The 17723-nt window shown below is 34.7% G+C and overlaps 1 protein-coding gene across 1 annotated transcript; it reads right to left on the bottom strand.

Moving 5' to 3' along the window:
• Positions 1-130: 130 nt before the first annotated feature.
• Positions 131-16929, bottom strand: LOC148957176 (endothelin-converting enzyme homolog). Its single transcript, XM_089115746.1, has 18 exons — positions 16683-16929; positions 15119-15217; positions 14280-14549; positions 11711-11970; positions 9394-9459; positions 8826-9029; positions 8247-8380; positions 7342-7567; positions 6962-7060; positions 6576-6653; positions 6317-6420; positions 5071-5129; positions 4765-4816; positions 4227-4294; positions 3925-4049; positions 3560-3724; positions 1608-1684; positions 131-437 (listed from the first exon to the last, which is right to left on the bottom strand). Exons 1-18 carry the CDS (start codon positions 16852-16854, stop codon positions 338-340), a joined length of 2358 nt encoding a protein of 785 aa, XP_088971872.1. The 5' UTR covers positions 16855-16929; the 3' UTR covers positions 131-337.
• Positions 16930-17723: the final 794 nt, after the last annotated feature.

Here is a 17723-nt window from a genome sequence, read left to right as displayed (position 1 = left end):
CTAGTGCTATAAATCGTCTCAAGATGCACACGCAGAATAGTGCAATATAACCTACAGAAATTGAAAGAAGTAAAAAATTAATTCTTAAAAAAAGACTTCATAGAAGACAAAAAGAAACAAACACACAACGTAAGTGGGCATCCTCGGAAAAATGAAAATTGTTATAAAATATCAATTCGGCTTCATAAAAAATAGCAAACACTATGTAGAAAATAATAAATAGAAATTGTTATGAAACATGAAAAAACCAAGCCTTGCAATACAAAAGAGTTTGGTACAAATTTACCAACCTAGAAAAGTATGAAAATATCAAAGGGCAAGTCCTTCTTCGTTTTCTTCACCATATAATACACTTCTTAGCAGGATTCATACGCGATCCAGTTCTGCAGCGGAATGCTTTTGAGAATTCTTTGCTATTTGACAATGCTCCAATGACTCTGATCAAATAAAAATGAAGTGATAAGGATAATGACTTACGGTTAGTGATACGCTCTCCTGGCCTGAACAATTCAAAATGCTTACAGAATAAAAACCGTGTAGAAAAACAACCAAGAAAAGAAGCCAACGTCACCAAAATTAGACGTTTTCATACGATGGCCATACGCTGAAATGGTTCTAAAATCAAGTCGTTTCATACGCTTAAGCCTTAGCTTTGTTTGTATTCATATTGCGAAAACCAAACCTTGCAGATTCTAAACCATTTCATCAGTAAAAAGGTACATTAATAACCTTGACAAACAGTACCCGGTCAACTAATTAGAACTCATTTATTCACGAACAGGTTATACAGCTAAAAATTGACAGAACCAACAAGTTTTAGAGCATAGAAAAATTGGAACATCTCAACGCACAAATGAATGTTGAAACACAAAGCACGAGAGAAATGAATAGCGAGAAATGGAATGAAAAAGCGACTTTTTTAAGCAATTTAATGACTGAATTTTTCCTTAATCAACATAGCGTAGAAGAAGCAAACTGGGGACAGGAGGTAGTTATCAATCCCTGCATTCAAAATTCGCTGTGCAAATGTACGCCATAGTGTACGTATAAGAAAATAACCACAACAACAGAGCGAACGCAAGGCAAGCGAGAGCGTAAGAAAAAATCACAAACAAAGCCGCAAGAAACAATTTGATAGGTGCACAAAACAGCTCGCCCAACAAACCGTTTTCGAATTTATCCTTCATATTCGTATCAGGCATTTGACATGCATAGATACAGTGAATCTAAAAATAACTAAGGCCAAATTGATGAGAGCACGCGCACAAGAAAGGAATTGGAAACTGCTCACATGAAACCGCTGCGCGCTGCTCTAGGATTTTACCGATTTGCAAAAAAGCGGAAACTGTTCACGTATTTTTCTCTGTGCGCAATTTGCTTGGTCAACCGCTCGTTGTCGAGTGGCTGTAAGCCACTTTTACCTGTGTCAAATGCCTTTAATTCTCCCTAACTCGAAAACACACAACATAAAATCCACTGACTTTTCTAGAATTTACCTCAATTTTCTAAAGGCCATACATTTTGCAGATTTTCTTTGTATTTCAGGCACGGTACGAGCCGCATCAAACGTAAACCGTGACAAAAAAGAAAATGAAGAGAAAACGTACCGAAATTTTGGGTAGCTGTGGTGGTCTATCACAATGTTCTTCAGAGTTCGTGCCTTTGCTTCAGCGTCACACCAAATCTAAAAAGCATATTTAGTTACAGTTAAGAAATAACATAAACAAGAAATTTACTATTATTTGGTAATATTTGGGCCCGAAAGAGGATTTCTTCAATGTTAATTACGAGACAAAGGGAAAAAGTGGCCTAAATATATGAAGACAAAGTGATTTATACATTCTTATACATAATCTGACGCTTTAAATAATCTATCAACATTAATGTACAGAAGATTGGGTTTACAACAAGCACAAACGTTATGAGTTGTGGCGAAATGAAGCTTGATCAGCTGATTCTTTATGCAAGATAAAAGATACGAGCACGCCTAAATTAGTGTCAGTTTTATGGAGAAATAATCCAATATTTGAACTTATCATATCTCAAAAATGGCACGATGCCGCATGTTGAATTTCTCATCAATTGATCTTCACGAGCCCAAAAATAAGATGACATTGGAAAGTATACCCGGAAAATAAGCACACTTTCATAATACTATAAAAATGATAATGGCGACAAAATTCGGATTATTAGTCAAGCCCGGTCGTCGGTCCATCAAGCAGCTTTGGAATCTATCTACGGAAGCACGAAAAAAACCGCTATTGTGTAAACAAAAGGAGTTCGTTTTCACCTTAGGACTCCATTGGTAGCATTCTTTATAGGCAAGCGGCGCTGATTGGGCAACCTCAACAGTCATGTGCTCGTGTTTCTGATTGGCCTATTTTGATCCACAACTGGGTATACATATTTCTAAGCGTAGAGTTTTCGTTTAATGTTCTGACGTTTTAAACTTCGATAATTATTTACTAGAGACAAAAAACAAACAAGAATGACATTCTGCAATTTCAAAGTAGGAGAATATGCTCCATATTTTTGCAAAAGATCATGGGAAATTCCCACGATGCCGCATCCTGAAATTTTTTCTATTTTTACAGAAAAAGTCAAAACTACTTGTAAAATATTGCCTTTATTGCCGGAATATAGGCCAAAATTTTAATTTATGTACCAAATTTTTAGTACTTTACTGCTTTTCTCGATAGGCCTAGGCCTAGACCTAGGACACTTTAGCTTGAAATTGTAGCATAGAGAAATTTGCCCTAATCAGTTAAATCGTCTATTTCACTCCCTAAAAAGAAAGTAGAAGAAAGGTTCAAGTAAAAAGTTGGTTTTCTCATGCGCACGCAAAAAACATTGTTGCTCCATGTTGTGTGCCCAAAAATTTCCCTAAAACTTGGCTAATTCTGGTTCACATAACCAGAGTGAAGTATTCCAGTTCATGTAACTGGATTGACATATTCTGGTTCATATAATCGGATTGACGTATTCCGGTTCACATAACCGGATTGACTTATTCTGGTTCATAAAAGAAACAATATTCTGATTGTGCATCTTGATAGCACGCTTTGTTTAAAAACGTGCAATACGGCGGGAAATAAATTCAGAAACAACGAAGTAAGATAGACATGCAGGTTGTGAATACTCCAATAGTTTCCAAACAAATACAGTACCTTCTCTGCGAAATGCAAAGTCACTGCCTGAAGAAAATGAAGGGGAAAATTTTGAATTGAACGGGAGCACCTTGTACGATTTGTAAGGCCCTGCTCTCCAAACCAAGGCATTAAGAGCGTGATGCATTATTTCCTATTCAAGAAGCTTTAGAAACTGAGGACATGCATATCTGACTCCACAAATTTAAAACTGGGCCTTGAACACTTGCAACTATTCGGTACCACCCATTCACAGCTACTCCAATTCATTATACAAACGGTGACCCTATTCCAGTAACCTTTCGATAAAATCTGATAAAATATGATTTTCGATAAAATCATAACGATATTATCGGATTTGATTTTATTGCTGGAAAAAAAACGAAAATTTAAAGCCTGAATAATAGCCTGACCTTGCTGAAGGAGATGTAGAAGAGCTGGTCATCACTTAAGTGTTGAAGACCTGGCAAAGCTTTTGTTTCCGGATGATTCCGCAAGTGTTTTCTGAATGCTTGGTAAGCAATCTTCACTCCTCCGTTATCAGCTATGTTTTCTCCGCAAGATAACTTTCCATTCATCTACAAAAAAGTAGAACAAGTTCATAATAGTGGATGGTAAGAAAAATTTTCACATTCTGCAAAACAAAATTGACAACTCCACTTTCCAAAGCTTTGCCACGTTCACAGTAGAACTTAAGGAAATTCAAAATGTAACATTAAAACACAAAGTAATAAAACCGCACAAAAATTAATTTGAATGCTAGAGTTATGACACTCACATGTTTTCCGTAAATGGAGTAGCTTGAATACTGATTTCGAATGCAGTTAGCCTCTTTTTCAAAGGCCTTAATGTCTTTTGAATTCCACCACTGTACAAGTCGACCGTACTTGTCAAACTTGCGCCCTTAAATTTAAATACACAAGATCAACAGCAAAATCAAATGAATTACAAAATTAGACTCTGATTCGCAAATGATATTAATCTGATGATACCGTACACTCTCTCCCCTCAAGTTTTTTTGTGGAGGGAGGAGGGGGTTCAAAATTTAAACCACAAATATAAGAATATCTGGCTACAAACCTAGGTCATCAAAAGCGTGCGTTATTTCATGTCCAATGACAGTACCGATGCCACCATACTTCATTGCACTAGACCAGAATGAAACAAAATAAATCAAAACGAAAGGCAAGGTATGAAGTTTTTTAGATATATCTAAACCAAGTCACGTATGATCTGAAAGGTTTTGCGATTAATTTCACACTAAATCTTGCCAAAGGGTAGAAAGTATCGTTGTGAATGATTCTGAAAACGTGCAGGGAAACATGTTGCTTTAATGGAATAAAAAGATTCGATAGGACCACTTTATATGTAATCCTTATTAGAGGAATATCTATTTGACGCATGCTAATTGCTAATGAGAGCAAGCAATAATAACTTGTCCATCTTCAGACATACCGTAATGAACACCCTCATACTATCAATAACATTGAAAGACATTCACATTACACACAGATCCCCTACATAAAGTATGCCAGTAGACAAATTAATGTACAGGGAAAGCAGCGATGGCAGTTCAAATTTTATATAAAAAATATCGAATTGCAAGATATGAGCGAACCTCGGGTATCCATGATGATAGAAGAGTGGCTGCAAAATCCCAGCCGGGAAAACTAGAAAATAGTAGACTTTGTATTAGTAAATTAAAATAGTATATTTTACATAAGAAAAACGTTTATTTACTCAAATTACTGTTAAAATTCAACATACAATTCAAATTCGAAAAATAATCGCAGAAAGGCCTGTCAGTACTGAATAGTAATATACATATATATAAAAAAATTCTAGAACATAAGAAAAATGGGTTAAAAGGTAACTGTAAGCAGGTGATTAGGAGAATGGACCGCTTTTGATTTGTTCCACTTACCAATTCGATTATATACCTGTGAATAGAATGCATTGACAACAGATGGTGAAGATGCCCATCTAAAAAGCAAATTGTAATCAAAGTACACTTTAAAAATCATAATTACAATTATGTCTCTACACGTCTATCATTTATGTCTAAAAATCATAATACCTTTTACAACTGTTCAATATTGCCTTATCTCTTTCTAATCAAAGCGACAAGGCAACTGCTCCAGTTAGTATACAAACGATGGTTTACAAACCACACGGTGAAATGTAACTGTTTTTTTTTTAAAAAAATAGCTTGGAATAAAAATAAAGAAACTTTAAAAGTTAAAAATTTGATTATTATCCAGCAGCCAAACTTATAGCAACATAATAACGCTGTTTCGACCAAAAAACGCTGTTCAACACACCAAACAGTGTTTAGGAGAGCAAAACATAATTTTCACTACAGTAAAAATTGAATACTACAGTGAAATATGTACTTAGTCATTTTTATATGATTTGAAATGCGTACTGCTCTTTTTATGTCAGTTTTGAAGTATTATCCAATTTCTTAAAATCTCTACCACAAAGTGAAGAAAGATGAAGGAAGAGAAAATTATCAACAAATGGAGCTATGGCTGTGGAGGAGAGTGCTGAGCGTTGAATGGACCGAAAAAAGAACAAGTGAGTAGGTACGAAAGGAGGCGAGAGTAAGCGAGGAGAATGGCATGATTAGAAAGGGGAAGAGTGGGAATAGTATGGTCCTAGCCACCGTAGAAGGAGAAGCTGAGGGAAGGAAAGCGTAGCATATGCAGAATGGAATGGATAGAGAACATTAAAACCTGGGAAGGTGGTGAGGAGCAAGCCCATCGGAATGTCAGAGAGAGAAGGCCAACGGTATACTAAGGCTCACGGCAACGCTACTGCTACTTCTACATTTACTTGCTACATCTACTTATAAAATGAAATGATTGATGAAATCTCACGATGATATGACAGCTAAGATTTATTATTCAGTTGTTGAAGCATGAGATGCTGAATATCTTGTGTTTTAAGCAGAAGAAACACAACAGACAATATTTGACTCGGCATAATCACAATGTGTTTAATCTACCAGAGTTTTAGTAGACGGTGTAACAAATTTGTAACTTGTAATATGGTAGACATTGAATCGCTTACACAACAATAGTACAATAAATGCTTTGCATGAATGAATTATGAGCTTTTAAGCATGATATAAAAAAATGTCTTGCCTGCAGTATCACGTGCTTACTAACCTGGCCCTATCTCTTTTTTTCTTCAGCATTCGAATGTTATCTTTCATATTAAACGTCACAACTTGCAAAATATTCCCAACAAAATCATTACTATTGATATGAAGCTGAAAAGGTAAAAACGTCATTTCATCACAATGCACAATGGCATTGAAAGAAACCACTGTTGTGACATCTTCCAGTATATAAATCTTGTGCAAATGATATTCTCATAGAAAAAAAATAGAGAACAGAGAATTGAAAAGCAAAACGTACAACTTACATCTTTGTATTTTTTATTGAGTTTTTTGTCGTCTAGTATATAATCTGGATAGGCAATCAACTCTTTTATAGCTTCAGCCTATGAAGAAAAATCTATTTTTTAGAAAATATATTTGAATGATATACATAAGAGTATTTGAAAATGATAAAATGCATCAGAAGGTAGTTCATTAGTGAAAAGTTGAACTTTAATCTAAAACATTCGATGCACTTAAGATGCACAAAAAGATTGGAAATAATCTACATATTGATATCGATATTGATAAAAATCTACGTAAAAAATCGATACGAATTGTCAAACCAGCATTTTCCTTGATGTAAGATAGTTTCTTTATTTTGAAAACAAATACTATGATACGAGGAGCAACAAAGCATGGCAGTCAGGACCTTTTCTTTTGCCTTTTCTTTCGTTTTCTCACTCATCCAGCTAACAGTTTGCAGATTTGAAACAAAAGCTTGCTTCAGCTCTCTGACGATTCTCCTTGCCTGGAATCAAAGTAACCATCAATCCTTGATATGAAAACTTTATACAAACTTTACATCAAAGTAGCAAAATTTACATAAAAAGGGTTGACAGTCTCCTAAATAGCATGACAAATGAAACCTGATGGCACTAAAGCATGATCCCGCTTGTCTAATAATGTCAATTGAAAACTTTTGGAAGTAAAATTTTTTAAGAGGCGTTATTGGCTTTTGTGGATTGTTTTACTTGATTTTTAAAACATTAATGGCCTTACAGAAAAAACCGAAAAACTTTGAAGAGTCACCTCTCTTTTCGCAAATTTACTCCTGAACCTCGCATCCACATACATCCTTCCATACGCAAAAGGCAGTGCCTTTTCAACTAGCTCCGTACAAAACAGCCAAAATGGAGGCTCTGCCTTTTTCCCAGCAAAAATCTTTTCAAATCTGAAACCTTCTTGTCTGAATTTTTCGCCGACAAATGCATACAAGCCTGAAACCAAGTTCCACAGCAGGTAGTTAGCAAGCGTCCTGTGAGACAAAATGAAAATGTCACATTACAGCGTCCTACGATCGACTTTATAGCTTACACAATATATGTTCATCTTACTTCGATTATCTAAAACAAGGTTGTTAAAGGTCATCTTTGAAAGCGGCGTTCATTACAAAACACATCAAGACAAGAAGTAATGAATCAGTTATGCGCTTACTTTTCGAAAGCTACGAAAGTTTTTATTTCATAGTGACGACGACTCTGACGGAGACAGGGATATTGACATTCCTTGACATTTCCATTACGTGAACACATTAAATTTTTCACATAATATTTACTACGTGTTTGTGGGAAATGAAAACATTGTTTAAAATCTGTTGTTATCTTTTTCATCGCACTTTTATTGTCATTTTTCATTTGACAAACTTTTTATTTTGTATTGAACGCCGCTCTCAATTGAACGCCTCATCCAAAATTTGGAGTTTATAATAAACGCCGCGGCGTTCTTTAGAGAAAATATGGTATGCGCAGTCCTTTAATATGGACACATATCTATAAAAGATACTTGTCTGCATTATGCAATCTAAGAGTTAATAAAAACAGGAGTGCAGCAATTAGATAATAATAAGCTAAAGAGGTTTTCTCTGTCCTCATTACTATCTCATTACTTCACTGAAATGAAAACGTTAACAAGCCTAAAGAAGAAAAGAAACTCACTCTTTCTTCGTCGTTCTCAACAATATACCAAGGTTTCGGAAGTAATTCTGACCGTATAACACAACATATTTCGCGTCACTCAATTTGTACCCAGCCAGCTCTAAATATGTCGCTATGAACTTCTTCCACTCAATCTGACAATAAGAACATAACATAATGTGTTGCACAGTTCTCTACCGAGGATTACCATACATTGAATATTTATTTACAGTACTGAAGCAAAAGGAAAGGAGTCAATAGTTCAATGGTTAAATCACACAACAATTAACTGAAATCATTAGCATAAAATGAATAAAGTTGTAAAACATAGCCTTTTCTGGAAAAGTTAGTTTTCTGGAACATTACACGAAGCAAACATTGTCATCCATAGTCTTGCAAGCTTCTAAGCAGCATTCGATTTCCTATAGATTGACATTCACATACGAAGTAGAGAAAACTGAAAGGTTTACTTTGCAAATAATGGGCTTATTGAAACTTAAAGTAATGAAATTGAATAATGTTTGTAAGATAAACAGATTTCATTTCTTAGAGTTATAGCTGAGTCACTGAATGTGTCGTATAAAAGCATAAATGACTTACTTCAGGAAGGAGTTTCATTAGGCCTCCTATGCTAACTCGTTTGTACATGCGGTCCGCTTTCCTCAGTTCGGTTGCAGGTATAGATATCTTTGCCAACTTCCTTTCGAAATCCTGAACATCCTTCAGCATTGATATCTGGTAGCTTTTGTTATATCCCAACAGTTTCATGATATTTAACATAAACATGCAATACGACTGGTAAACCTTAAGGATGGAATAATACAGCAGTGGTGTTGAAAATGACAAAAGAAGAACAAAATAAATGAAAAGATTCAAAGAGAAAGAAACTAGAATGAAAATAAGAAGTAGAACTCAGTTGAATTAATTTAAACAATCTCAACATATGGTCAATGATTCTTTCATAAACAACATCATATGAAACAAATTCAACACGCAAGTTTCAGATTAGTAAAACACAGACAATACCCTGACAATAAATACCAGGACACTTTCTTTTTAACAATGGATTTCCAAGGCCTGGTTATATTAATATTGATAAGAACACGTTCGTCTTTCTCAAAATTCACTTTTCAGATGCAAAGTGATTTTTTCAAAGAAATAAGAATACCTTGGACTTGGTAGGATCATTGGAAATGTAGTAATCCCGTGGCAGAAGGAGGCCAGCCTGCTGTAGCTGAAAAACAAATAAGGTAAATGCAAAACCTTTAAAATGGAAAACAACTTGTGGAACTTTAAAAGATAAATAGGATTAATTCTTTACAAAAAGTGAAAGGATATTAGGAGCTGTAAAGATAGAGCAGCTCCCGTTATGTATCGCATAGTCTTGGTACTATCAAGTTGTACGGGCCAAACGGGGCTTCTACAAGATACCTAGCAACAGGAAGGAAGGGCTTCCAAACAGAAAAGGCAAGTGTAAAAAAGCTGTATGACAGGTTTATTGAACTCTGATAGTAACAATGAGAAGGTATTTCACGCCTGTTCATATGAAGAAACTGCATAACGCCTACCGAAATGATTTTGTTAATGGAACAGCTTTCCATCTGTGTTCATAAGGAAAAACTTATCAGGCTTGCTTAGAAGAATTTGTGATCAGATTTTGTCATGAGCAGAAAAGCGTGTATATATGGGTTCCTTGTTTTAATAATCGGTAACTGTTAACCCTTTCTATCTTCACAAGTGTGGATTTCTTTTTTCCAAAACAAATCTAAGATTTAAAAGCTTTCAAATGAAAAGACGACTTTGCCTGCTCAATGAATTCCAAGTTGCGACCACTTTACATTCTTTGCACTCTGGGATTCTGAGAAAGTTTTGACCAGGCTCAATAAATTTTAGCGATCTGTTCAGTTTTACCTTACAGCCTTGGAAAAATGCGTTCTACATTACTAGCTTCAAAATGGCAAGAGAATTAGCAGGAAAAATATAAACTTTGGCAGTAACGCAATCCTTTTGAATGGATGGAAGCACGGCCTGAGCGCTCAGAAAATGCTAGGTCCAGGTATCTGGAATTTGCTCTCATTCTTCCAAAAAACATGCATAATCCAATATCTTTGACTTTTCAAGTCGGTTTTAATTAGTTGTATATTCACTGTTCAGTTTATGTTAAAAAGAATGATGAAGATGACAAAGTAAATTTGAAAATGAAAGGGACCAAACCCTTTTCCAAAGAGAATTAAGTCTAGTTTAAAGAAAGTCCTCGTAGAACCCATTACTTGGAAGAAGTCACGGCTTTCGGTGCCCTTTAGCAGGATCCTTAAACTTGTCAAACATAAAAATGTTTTTCACAGTGACAGCCAACACAATACATTCTTAAATGCGAGCACACATATTATTCAATCGAGGGTAAAATTCAGGAACAAAGAAAAACGGCGACGGGAATCCAATGTTATGAGATAAATTTTCAAAATAAATTAAATTAACGAATACTTATATTATGCCCCGGCATACAGGGCTTTATCAGGGTAAATGAAACGAACGAGCGAATGAATTTAAAATGTGAGATGGTGATGCCGGATTGGTGGATATTGAAAGGTATGAATGCAGCGCAGGGGAGAAAAAATGGGATGACGGAAGTGGAGAGGGTAGGGTGGTGGGTGATGTGGGGGAATGTGTATGGTGCTGTAGAGATTGATGTAATGGGATAATAATGATGACTATGAATATGTATAGTGAACTTATATAACGACATTCTATTCGCACTTAATCAAACATATATTCAGCCATATATTTGTACTTACGCACAACAACTAATATTTCTGTTGTACTTACATTCGCTTTGTAGCTTAGCTCTTCTATTCGCTTAGTTTTAGTTAATCTCATTTATTGAGCTATTTTTATATAGTTGTGTAGATAGTTAAAAGGATTATTCGGGTTTTTGGAACAGAAAACAAGCTGTCCTAACTTTTTGCATCTGCAAACATTGAGGTGAGAAATTATATATATATTTATAATATACACAAGTCGTTAGTAAAAGAGCCAAAAAAGCTTTTACTAAATATGAATATAAAAAAACAAAAATAATAATAATAATTAATTGTGTTAGAACTGAGAATAATGGAATGTTGATAATAGTAATGGCGGTGATAGTGATTATAATGGTAGAGAAAACATGGTATGGGTTGTGAGGACGGTGTGATAGTTGTGTTGTAAAGTTAAAGGTCGGTGGTATTATTCATTCTTTAACTAAATAATATTTGCACCGACTTCTCTAAAACTTTTATTTGAACATCTAGTAGGTACTATGAAGTGAATGAACATAAAACTGATAAATGCATGGAATGCAAAAGCAAACAAATACTTGCAATTTTTGCAATTCAAAATATGAAAGATTTCAAAAAGCTTTAATTTTCTCTCCTCGTATGTCACCACAGAAGTTTAAAATGCTCACAAAACTCAACAAAATATAACTTGAATACTGCCAAAGATACCTGGAGTGTGTGGCTTGATGGTTCCTTTTCATCCAAAGTGACACTCAGTGAAAATAATGGAGAACGTCCAAATTGTAATGAAATTTCATTGAACTTTTTTTGGAAACTCCAATTCTTGGTCCATTTGCTGGCCTGTGCTAAGGGCCAAGGACCATAATCATCAACCATTTTTTTGAGAGCCTTGATATTATCTGCACTATTATGTTCACTGGCTATGCAAGAGTCGTAGAGCCTTTTCACTTTATCAATTGCACTGCTTCCTGTAAAAAAACATTGTCTTCCGTAAGTATCTATTGAATGAGCAAGGATTGAAAAAACTCATATTTTGGGTGCATTGTTGGAGGGAATATAAACTAAAATTCTGGAGTATTTGCATTTGAACCAATTTCTTGGACCATGTGACAGGTGTATGATAAGATAGATAACCAGCGCAGTGAAAAAAAGAGATATCATGTAGTAGTAGTATTTCAACTGCTATTTCAATTGACTAATCAAGTTATTAAAACTCCAGGTAAGACATGTGGCAACCCATGTGACCAAACCGGTACAGAAAAGCATTCAAGTTGACAAAATCAGCGCAGTTACCATTCGGGTAAGATGAGGATAGACAAACTATGTAGCTTATAGTAATTATGATATGGCCAGTAAGATGAAGATTGACAAAATCAGTAGTTATATAAACATTTCAACTCTAGCTAGAGTCATAGTCAAAAAGAAAATTTACTTTAAGCAAGAAAGAATTAAAGAATGAGGATTACATTGGCAGATACAGCCAAAAATGTGACTACCACTGAAATTAGATAGATCGACCTCACCCTTTAGACTACATCCATTTCCTGGCCACACCCTGTTTTCTAAAATGATTATTGTTCTCTATTTTTTCTTAGGTAGATCTATTTCAAGCGGCGCTTTTGTGAAACTTTTAGTATCATTGCAATAACCTCAAGAAGCAACAAATCATCGTAGGTTGCTATTATTCTGAGGCTGGATATTCTAAAAAAATTTCCAGCATTAAGCCTAGGCAACGCCATAGGATAAGAAAACAAATGATATTTTTGGCAGAATTTTAAAATGTCGCCTGGAACTTGCATTAAATCGTGTTTAAAAAGCCATCTAAAATTTGAAACCTTTGAGAGCAAACTTTTGCTAAACAAATAATCATACTTTTGGCAAACTTTGTGATACCTTCTTAAATTTTAGCTACTTAATATTCTTATAAACTATATTCCTATCAATATGTGTGTATTGTACTAAATAATGGGTCACATCGGCTTTGAAGTTAAAGTTTGCCTGCTTGCAGAATATGTAGGGGTCCCCCATCTTTCTTTAACATTTGAGTTGTGTTAAGCAACAGCACTACTCAATCCCTCATCTGAGCGACAGTCAACTTGGTTGTTTGTTGCTTTTCAACAAAGGCTTCATGCATCCCCCAGGTTGGCTGTGATTTCTGATGATTTGATTGGTCTAGGCAGGCTGACTACCACTCAGTTCAGCTCGAATCCGCTCTACACCGACTCAACCCCCTAGCTAGCAAGCCATGATTTCATCATCCCCCCATGCTAGCTTTTTATTTGCAAGTATCTGACTCAGCATACATTTCCATAGTGAAAAGGACTCAAAAGCACTTCTGTCTCTATGACAATTTCAGGCATGTCTCAAAGGAGGAATGTTTGGCTTGCAGCGTGATCAAATATTCACAATTTTTAACTATGGTTCTATCACAGTATTAGGATAAACATAAAATGATCATTGTTTTTATAATTTTTTTAATAACCTGACTACCGCTCAAGCGGTAATGGCTGTAGTTTTGAACTACCACTGGATTATAAGTCATGTGACAGAATAGTACATAGGAGAAGGATATTTATGAAGACATCAAAGAGTGGTAAACAAACCTAGGGAAAATAACCATAAAACAAAGGAAAGACAAAAGAATGAAAGGAGGGAAACAAAATCAGAAGAAAATCATGTGAGTAGATGACTGATGGGAATTAAGTGAGGGTTTATGCATGTGTTTGAGAAGGCTTCCATAAATCAGCAAGTCAAAGTGAGTAATCTGTTCTCAAAGATTAGAAAAAGTTTCAATTAATGGATTCAAGTTGACATCATCAATTTTGTATCTCGTTATCTACAGATCTTTTTCAAAAATGGACTTCAGAATTGAAGTTGTCATCTTAGTCATTACTGAAAAATTAATGTTGTTTGGACCGTTTGGTCGCAAGTTACTTTGTTTTGAATATTTAGATATTTCTTTAGATTTGACCAGAATTTGCTGCTGCAGTGAAAAAATTTCACTACAGCAACAAATTCCATTGAAATGTATAGGGAAAGCTAAATTTGGAAAATGGGGGTAATTCGCAGCCTGACGACCCAAACAATTGGAATTTTTTGGCACAGACTAATTTCAACATGAAGGTTCCAATTCTGTTATCCATTTCTGCCAAATGTGAAGATACAAATCGCCCAAATCCGAGAATATTGTAATGAAGCTATTAGTCTGGTTTTACAAATATGATCATGAATAGAGAAGTAAGTGCTTTCTACAATAAGATGCATGATAATAATTTACCATTTTTTGTAGGCATCTCTTTTAGAATGGTGTGTAATATGTAATTGTTCTGTCTTCTAAGAGTTTCAAAAGACATTGTTCTTGTCATGTCTTCAAATGGTTCTTTAAGCTTGATGTTTCCACATACATAATCATAAAAGTCATGACATGGGTCAGCAGAGGGATTCATTGTTGAAAGGATCTCTGCAGCAGCAATCACACATTCTTTTGTCAAACATAAAGGTTTTCTAGCATGGTTGCCCCTAGCAATGTTTACATCATCAGTTTTATCTGCAACAACAAAGGGTAACAAACCAAGATATAACCTATATATATATATATGAAATAAATCATAACAATATTCAGATAAATCAGAAAATATTAATTCAGATAAAATAAAGAATTAACAAAAACCCCTCGATTTACCTCCCTTTTCGCAAACAAATTCTTGGTGGAATGGCAAATTAGTCATTGTCTTGTCTATCTATATGGTTGTCTTGTTTTGGACAACAGACCTGGTTCCACTGAAAATTGGGATGTGAAAAGGAAGGTAAATTAAGAGCATTTTAGTTAGACTATCCTAATCCTTTATTTTATCTTGATCATAATGATGCTGCTGAAAACATTCTCTACACAACTATGACTTAAGATACAGCTCAAACTGCTCAGTTGGCATGTAAAATAAATGTAACAGGAAATGATTATTTGAAAAAGAATTATGTCTCTTAATTTCCATTATATAGGCAAACAGCTCATTGCTATTAGAATTGTATTTGTATCACAAGTTCTTTTGAGAGATATATATCCATCTTAATGAAATAAATTAGAAAAATCAGGAAACAAAGGAATCAAAGTGCTACCATAATCTTTGCCTTCATCATCATTTTCTTCCATTTCTTTGCTCAGAGGTTCATCATCTTCATACACCGTGAAGAGTGAGTTTGAATCAAGATGGCCATCTGAAAAACATAATATGGTATAAATATTTCAATTGTAGCATTTGCCATATGTGCCATATGGCATAAAGCAAAGGAATCAATAATTTAGTAATTGGAAAGCATTCTCAGCACATGCACACTGCATAATTTCACACTATCATCCAGTGCTGAGGAGGTCACTGACCCAGGGGCCCTTGGCTATAGGAATCAATAAATAATAAATCAATTAAAAAAATTACAAGTAATAATCCAGCCTGTCAATTATCACAAACTGTAAACAATAGAAACAATAAATTATTGTTACAAATTAAATGTAAATTAAACATTATATAAATGATAAAAAAAATTATGAATGGAGTAAGATAGGAGCAGTTCACATCTTTGACTGCTTTAAGGTCATCAATATTTTTCTTAAGAATTCATCATCTTTATGGGCTTGGGCTAACAATTATTTTTTACAAAAAAGAAAAACTACAAACAGTAGATAGTTCAACGTTCGGTATGTTTGCTGTCAGACATATGAAAAGAACTCACAAGGAGCTATCTAGGTCATATGCCCGATTGGACATTTATAGGTGTAAGTGTTCGATTTCAAAAGAAGAATGTGAATGAAAAATAAAAAGGAGGAATGTCAAGATAATATAGGGTTAGTATAATAAGATATGTTAATTGGTTATACTAAAAACACAATAGTGAGATGCATAGTGGTAATAAATGTTTAATGATAATGTTCATAATTGGGTTCAAATAAGTATATCAATTCGACTTTAAGAAATAACTTTTCAGGTTTTTGATGAAAGATGACTTATTCGGTAACTTTTTAATTTGCAATGGCAGGGAATTCCAAATTTTGACTCCTTCATATACAATTGACTTTTGTTTGTAATTTGTCAAGACCAAAGGGAAAGAGAAGTTGTCATTTGAAGACTGTCTTGTTTCATGCTGATGACGTATATTTGTTTTAATGAACAGGTTGTTGAATAGGTCATTACCGTTTTATGATAAATATCAAACATGAATTTAGCAACTTCAAGTTTATACATGTTATCAAAGTTGAGAAGATTATGTTTTTTGAATAGTGGTTCACTATGAGCTTGGTATTTGGCAAAATTGATCACCCTAACTGCTCTGCGCGCGAAGGCTAGTTCAAATGATAGAAACAGCTAGAAACAGAAGTTTAAATGCTCAAGCTATATAAAATAGGAAACAGAAGTTATAATATAAGGTGTGCTTTACTATTAATCTTTCATACTGACCCGGGGCCCATAAACCCTCTCCAAGTAAACTTGTTCTGTTTCTATCATTGCTTATTCGAACGGAATGGGAAGTTAACCATTTACAAGTATATATATAAACATGACGAAGTTTTATCTCTTTTAAGAATGAAACGCTGACGGATAAGGCTGAAAAATTGATGATAAAACAAGAATGCTAAAAATAACAGAGAACAATAGGCGGCAAAAATAAGGATATGTTTACCACTTACTTTCATCGACATTGTTAAAGCCAGGCCTAGCTCGCTTGAGTTCATCTAGGTAATCTTCACTGTTGTCTTCCGGGTCTTCGAGATGAGTTCCAGATGAGATTTGCAAATTCGCTAAAGAAAATAGCTGTAAAACGACAAGAAAGAAAACCTTTCTCATGAAAAACCTCATCATATATTCATTTCAGTTATTGCGTGATTCGTACCTCACCACCAACACCACGGTTGCTATGATAGTTAAGAGTTAATTAGTACGGAAATGAGGAAGTATTTCATCACTGATGCGTGACAATCTGCCATGCTCAATCTGTCTCGTTTCCATGGAAGTTTGCTTCGGGTTACAGGATTGGTCTCAGACAATGACTGGTTTCAGGCATTCGTATTCTTGTTCATTTAATAGCTAATTCTTTACTTGTAAGTCTTTCATACAGTAGAACTAGTCAGTTAAGGTTACAGTAAACTTTCTTGACACGATATTTGGTTCTCTGTCCCAAAAAGCGAAAATATTGACGGTATCTCAGATTAAACTTTACAACATTCGATGCACGAGAATATGATAATTCCAACCATATCAAAATAATTGGCAAATATTGTAAAATGATACTGTCCTGGCATATTTATTGCCTAAATGAGTGTGTCACCTTCAAAAGCTATTTTCTACCCTTGCGTTTAAGGTAACAAAATCTGACTTGTATCAGCAAAAAGCACAATTCCTAAGCTACCTCAGATTATACCTCGGATTTTTGAAATTCTTCCTTCTCTTGAAAGTTTCAAGAAACTATACCCTATCAACAAAATTTCTTCACTCTTGTAGTTGTTTTTGGCTGTAAAAGACGGACCAGAGCAGATCAAAAAATTTTGAGACACACTTTGCTTACCCAACATCTATCCTGGCCGTGTGCAAATTCTTGAGCCAATCGATTGGTACTTTGGGTACAAAATAGCTTTTTGTACCTGTATGTAGAGAAATTGTAAGTCCAGGGAAAATTGAATTGATGGCACTTGAAAGATAGACTCGTAAACCACAGTGTAAGCCGGGTCAAG

Source organism: Rhopilema esculentum, unplaced genomic scaffold (genome assembly GCF_057945365.1).
Source record: "Rhopilema esculentum isolate cy_ngs unplaced genomic scaffold, ASM5794536v1 HiC_scaffold_36, whole genome shotgun sequence".
NCBI classification, from domain to species: Eukaryota; Metazoa; Cnidaria; class Scyphozoa; order Rhizostomeae; family Rhizostomatidae; genus Rhopilema; species Rhopilema esculentum.
The sequence above is the reverse complement of the archived record's forward strand: the minus strand, read 5'-3'. Positions and strand labels throughout refer to the sequence as shown.

Coding starts and splice junctions, on each gene's coding strand:
- LOC148957176 (XM_089115746.1), bottom strand. CDS start 16,854: ATGATGAGGTTTTTCATGAGAAAGGTTTTCTTTCTTGTCGTTTTACAG. Junction 8,381..8,825: donor TAATGAAACTCCTTCCTGAA/GTAAGTCATTTA, acceptor TCTTATTGTCAG/ATTGAGTGGAAGAAGTTCAT. Junction 4,817..5,070: donor ACAGGTATATAATCGAATTG/GTAAGTGGAACA, acceptor ACTATTTTCTAG/TTTTCCCGGCTGGGATTTTG.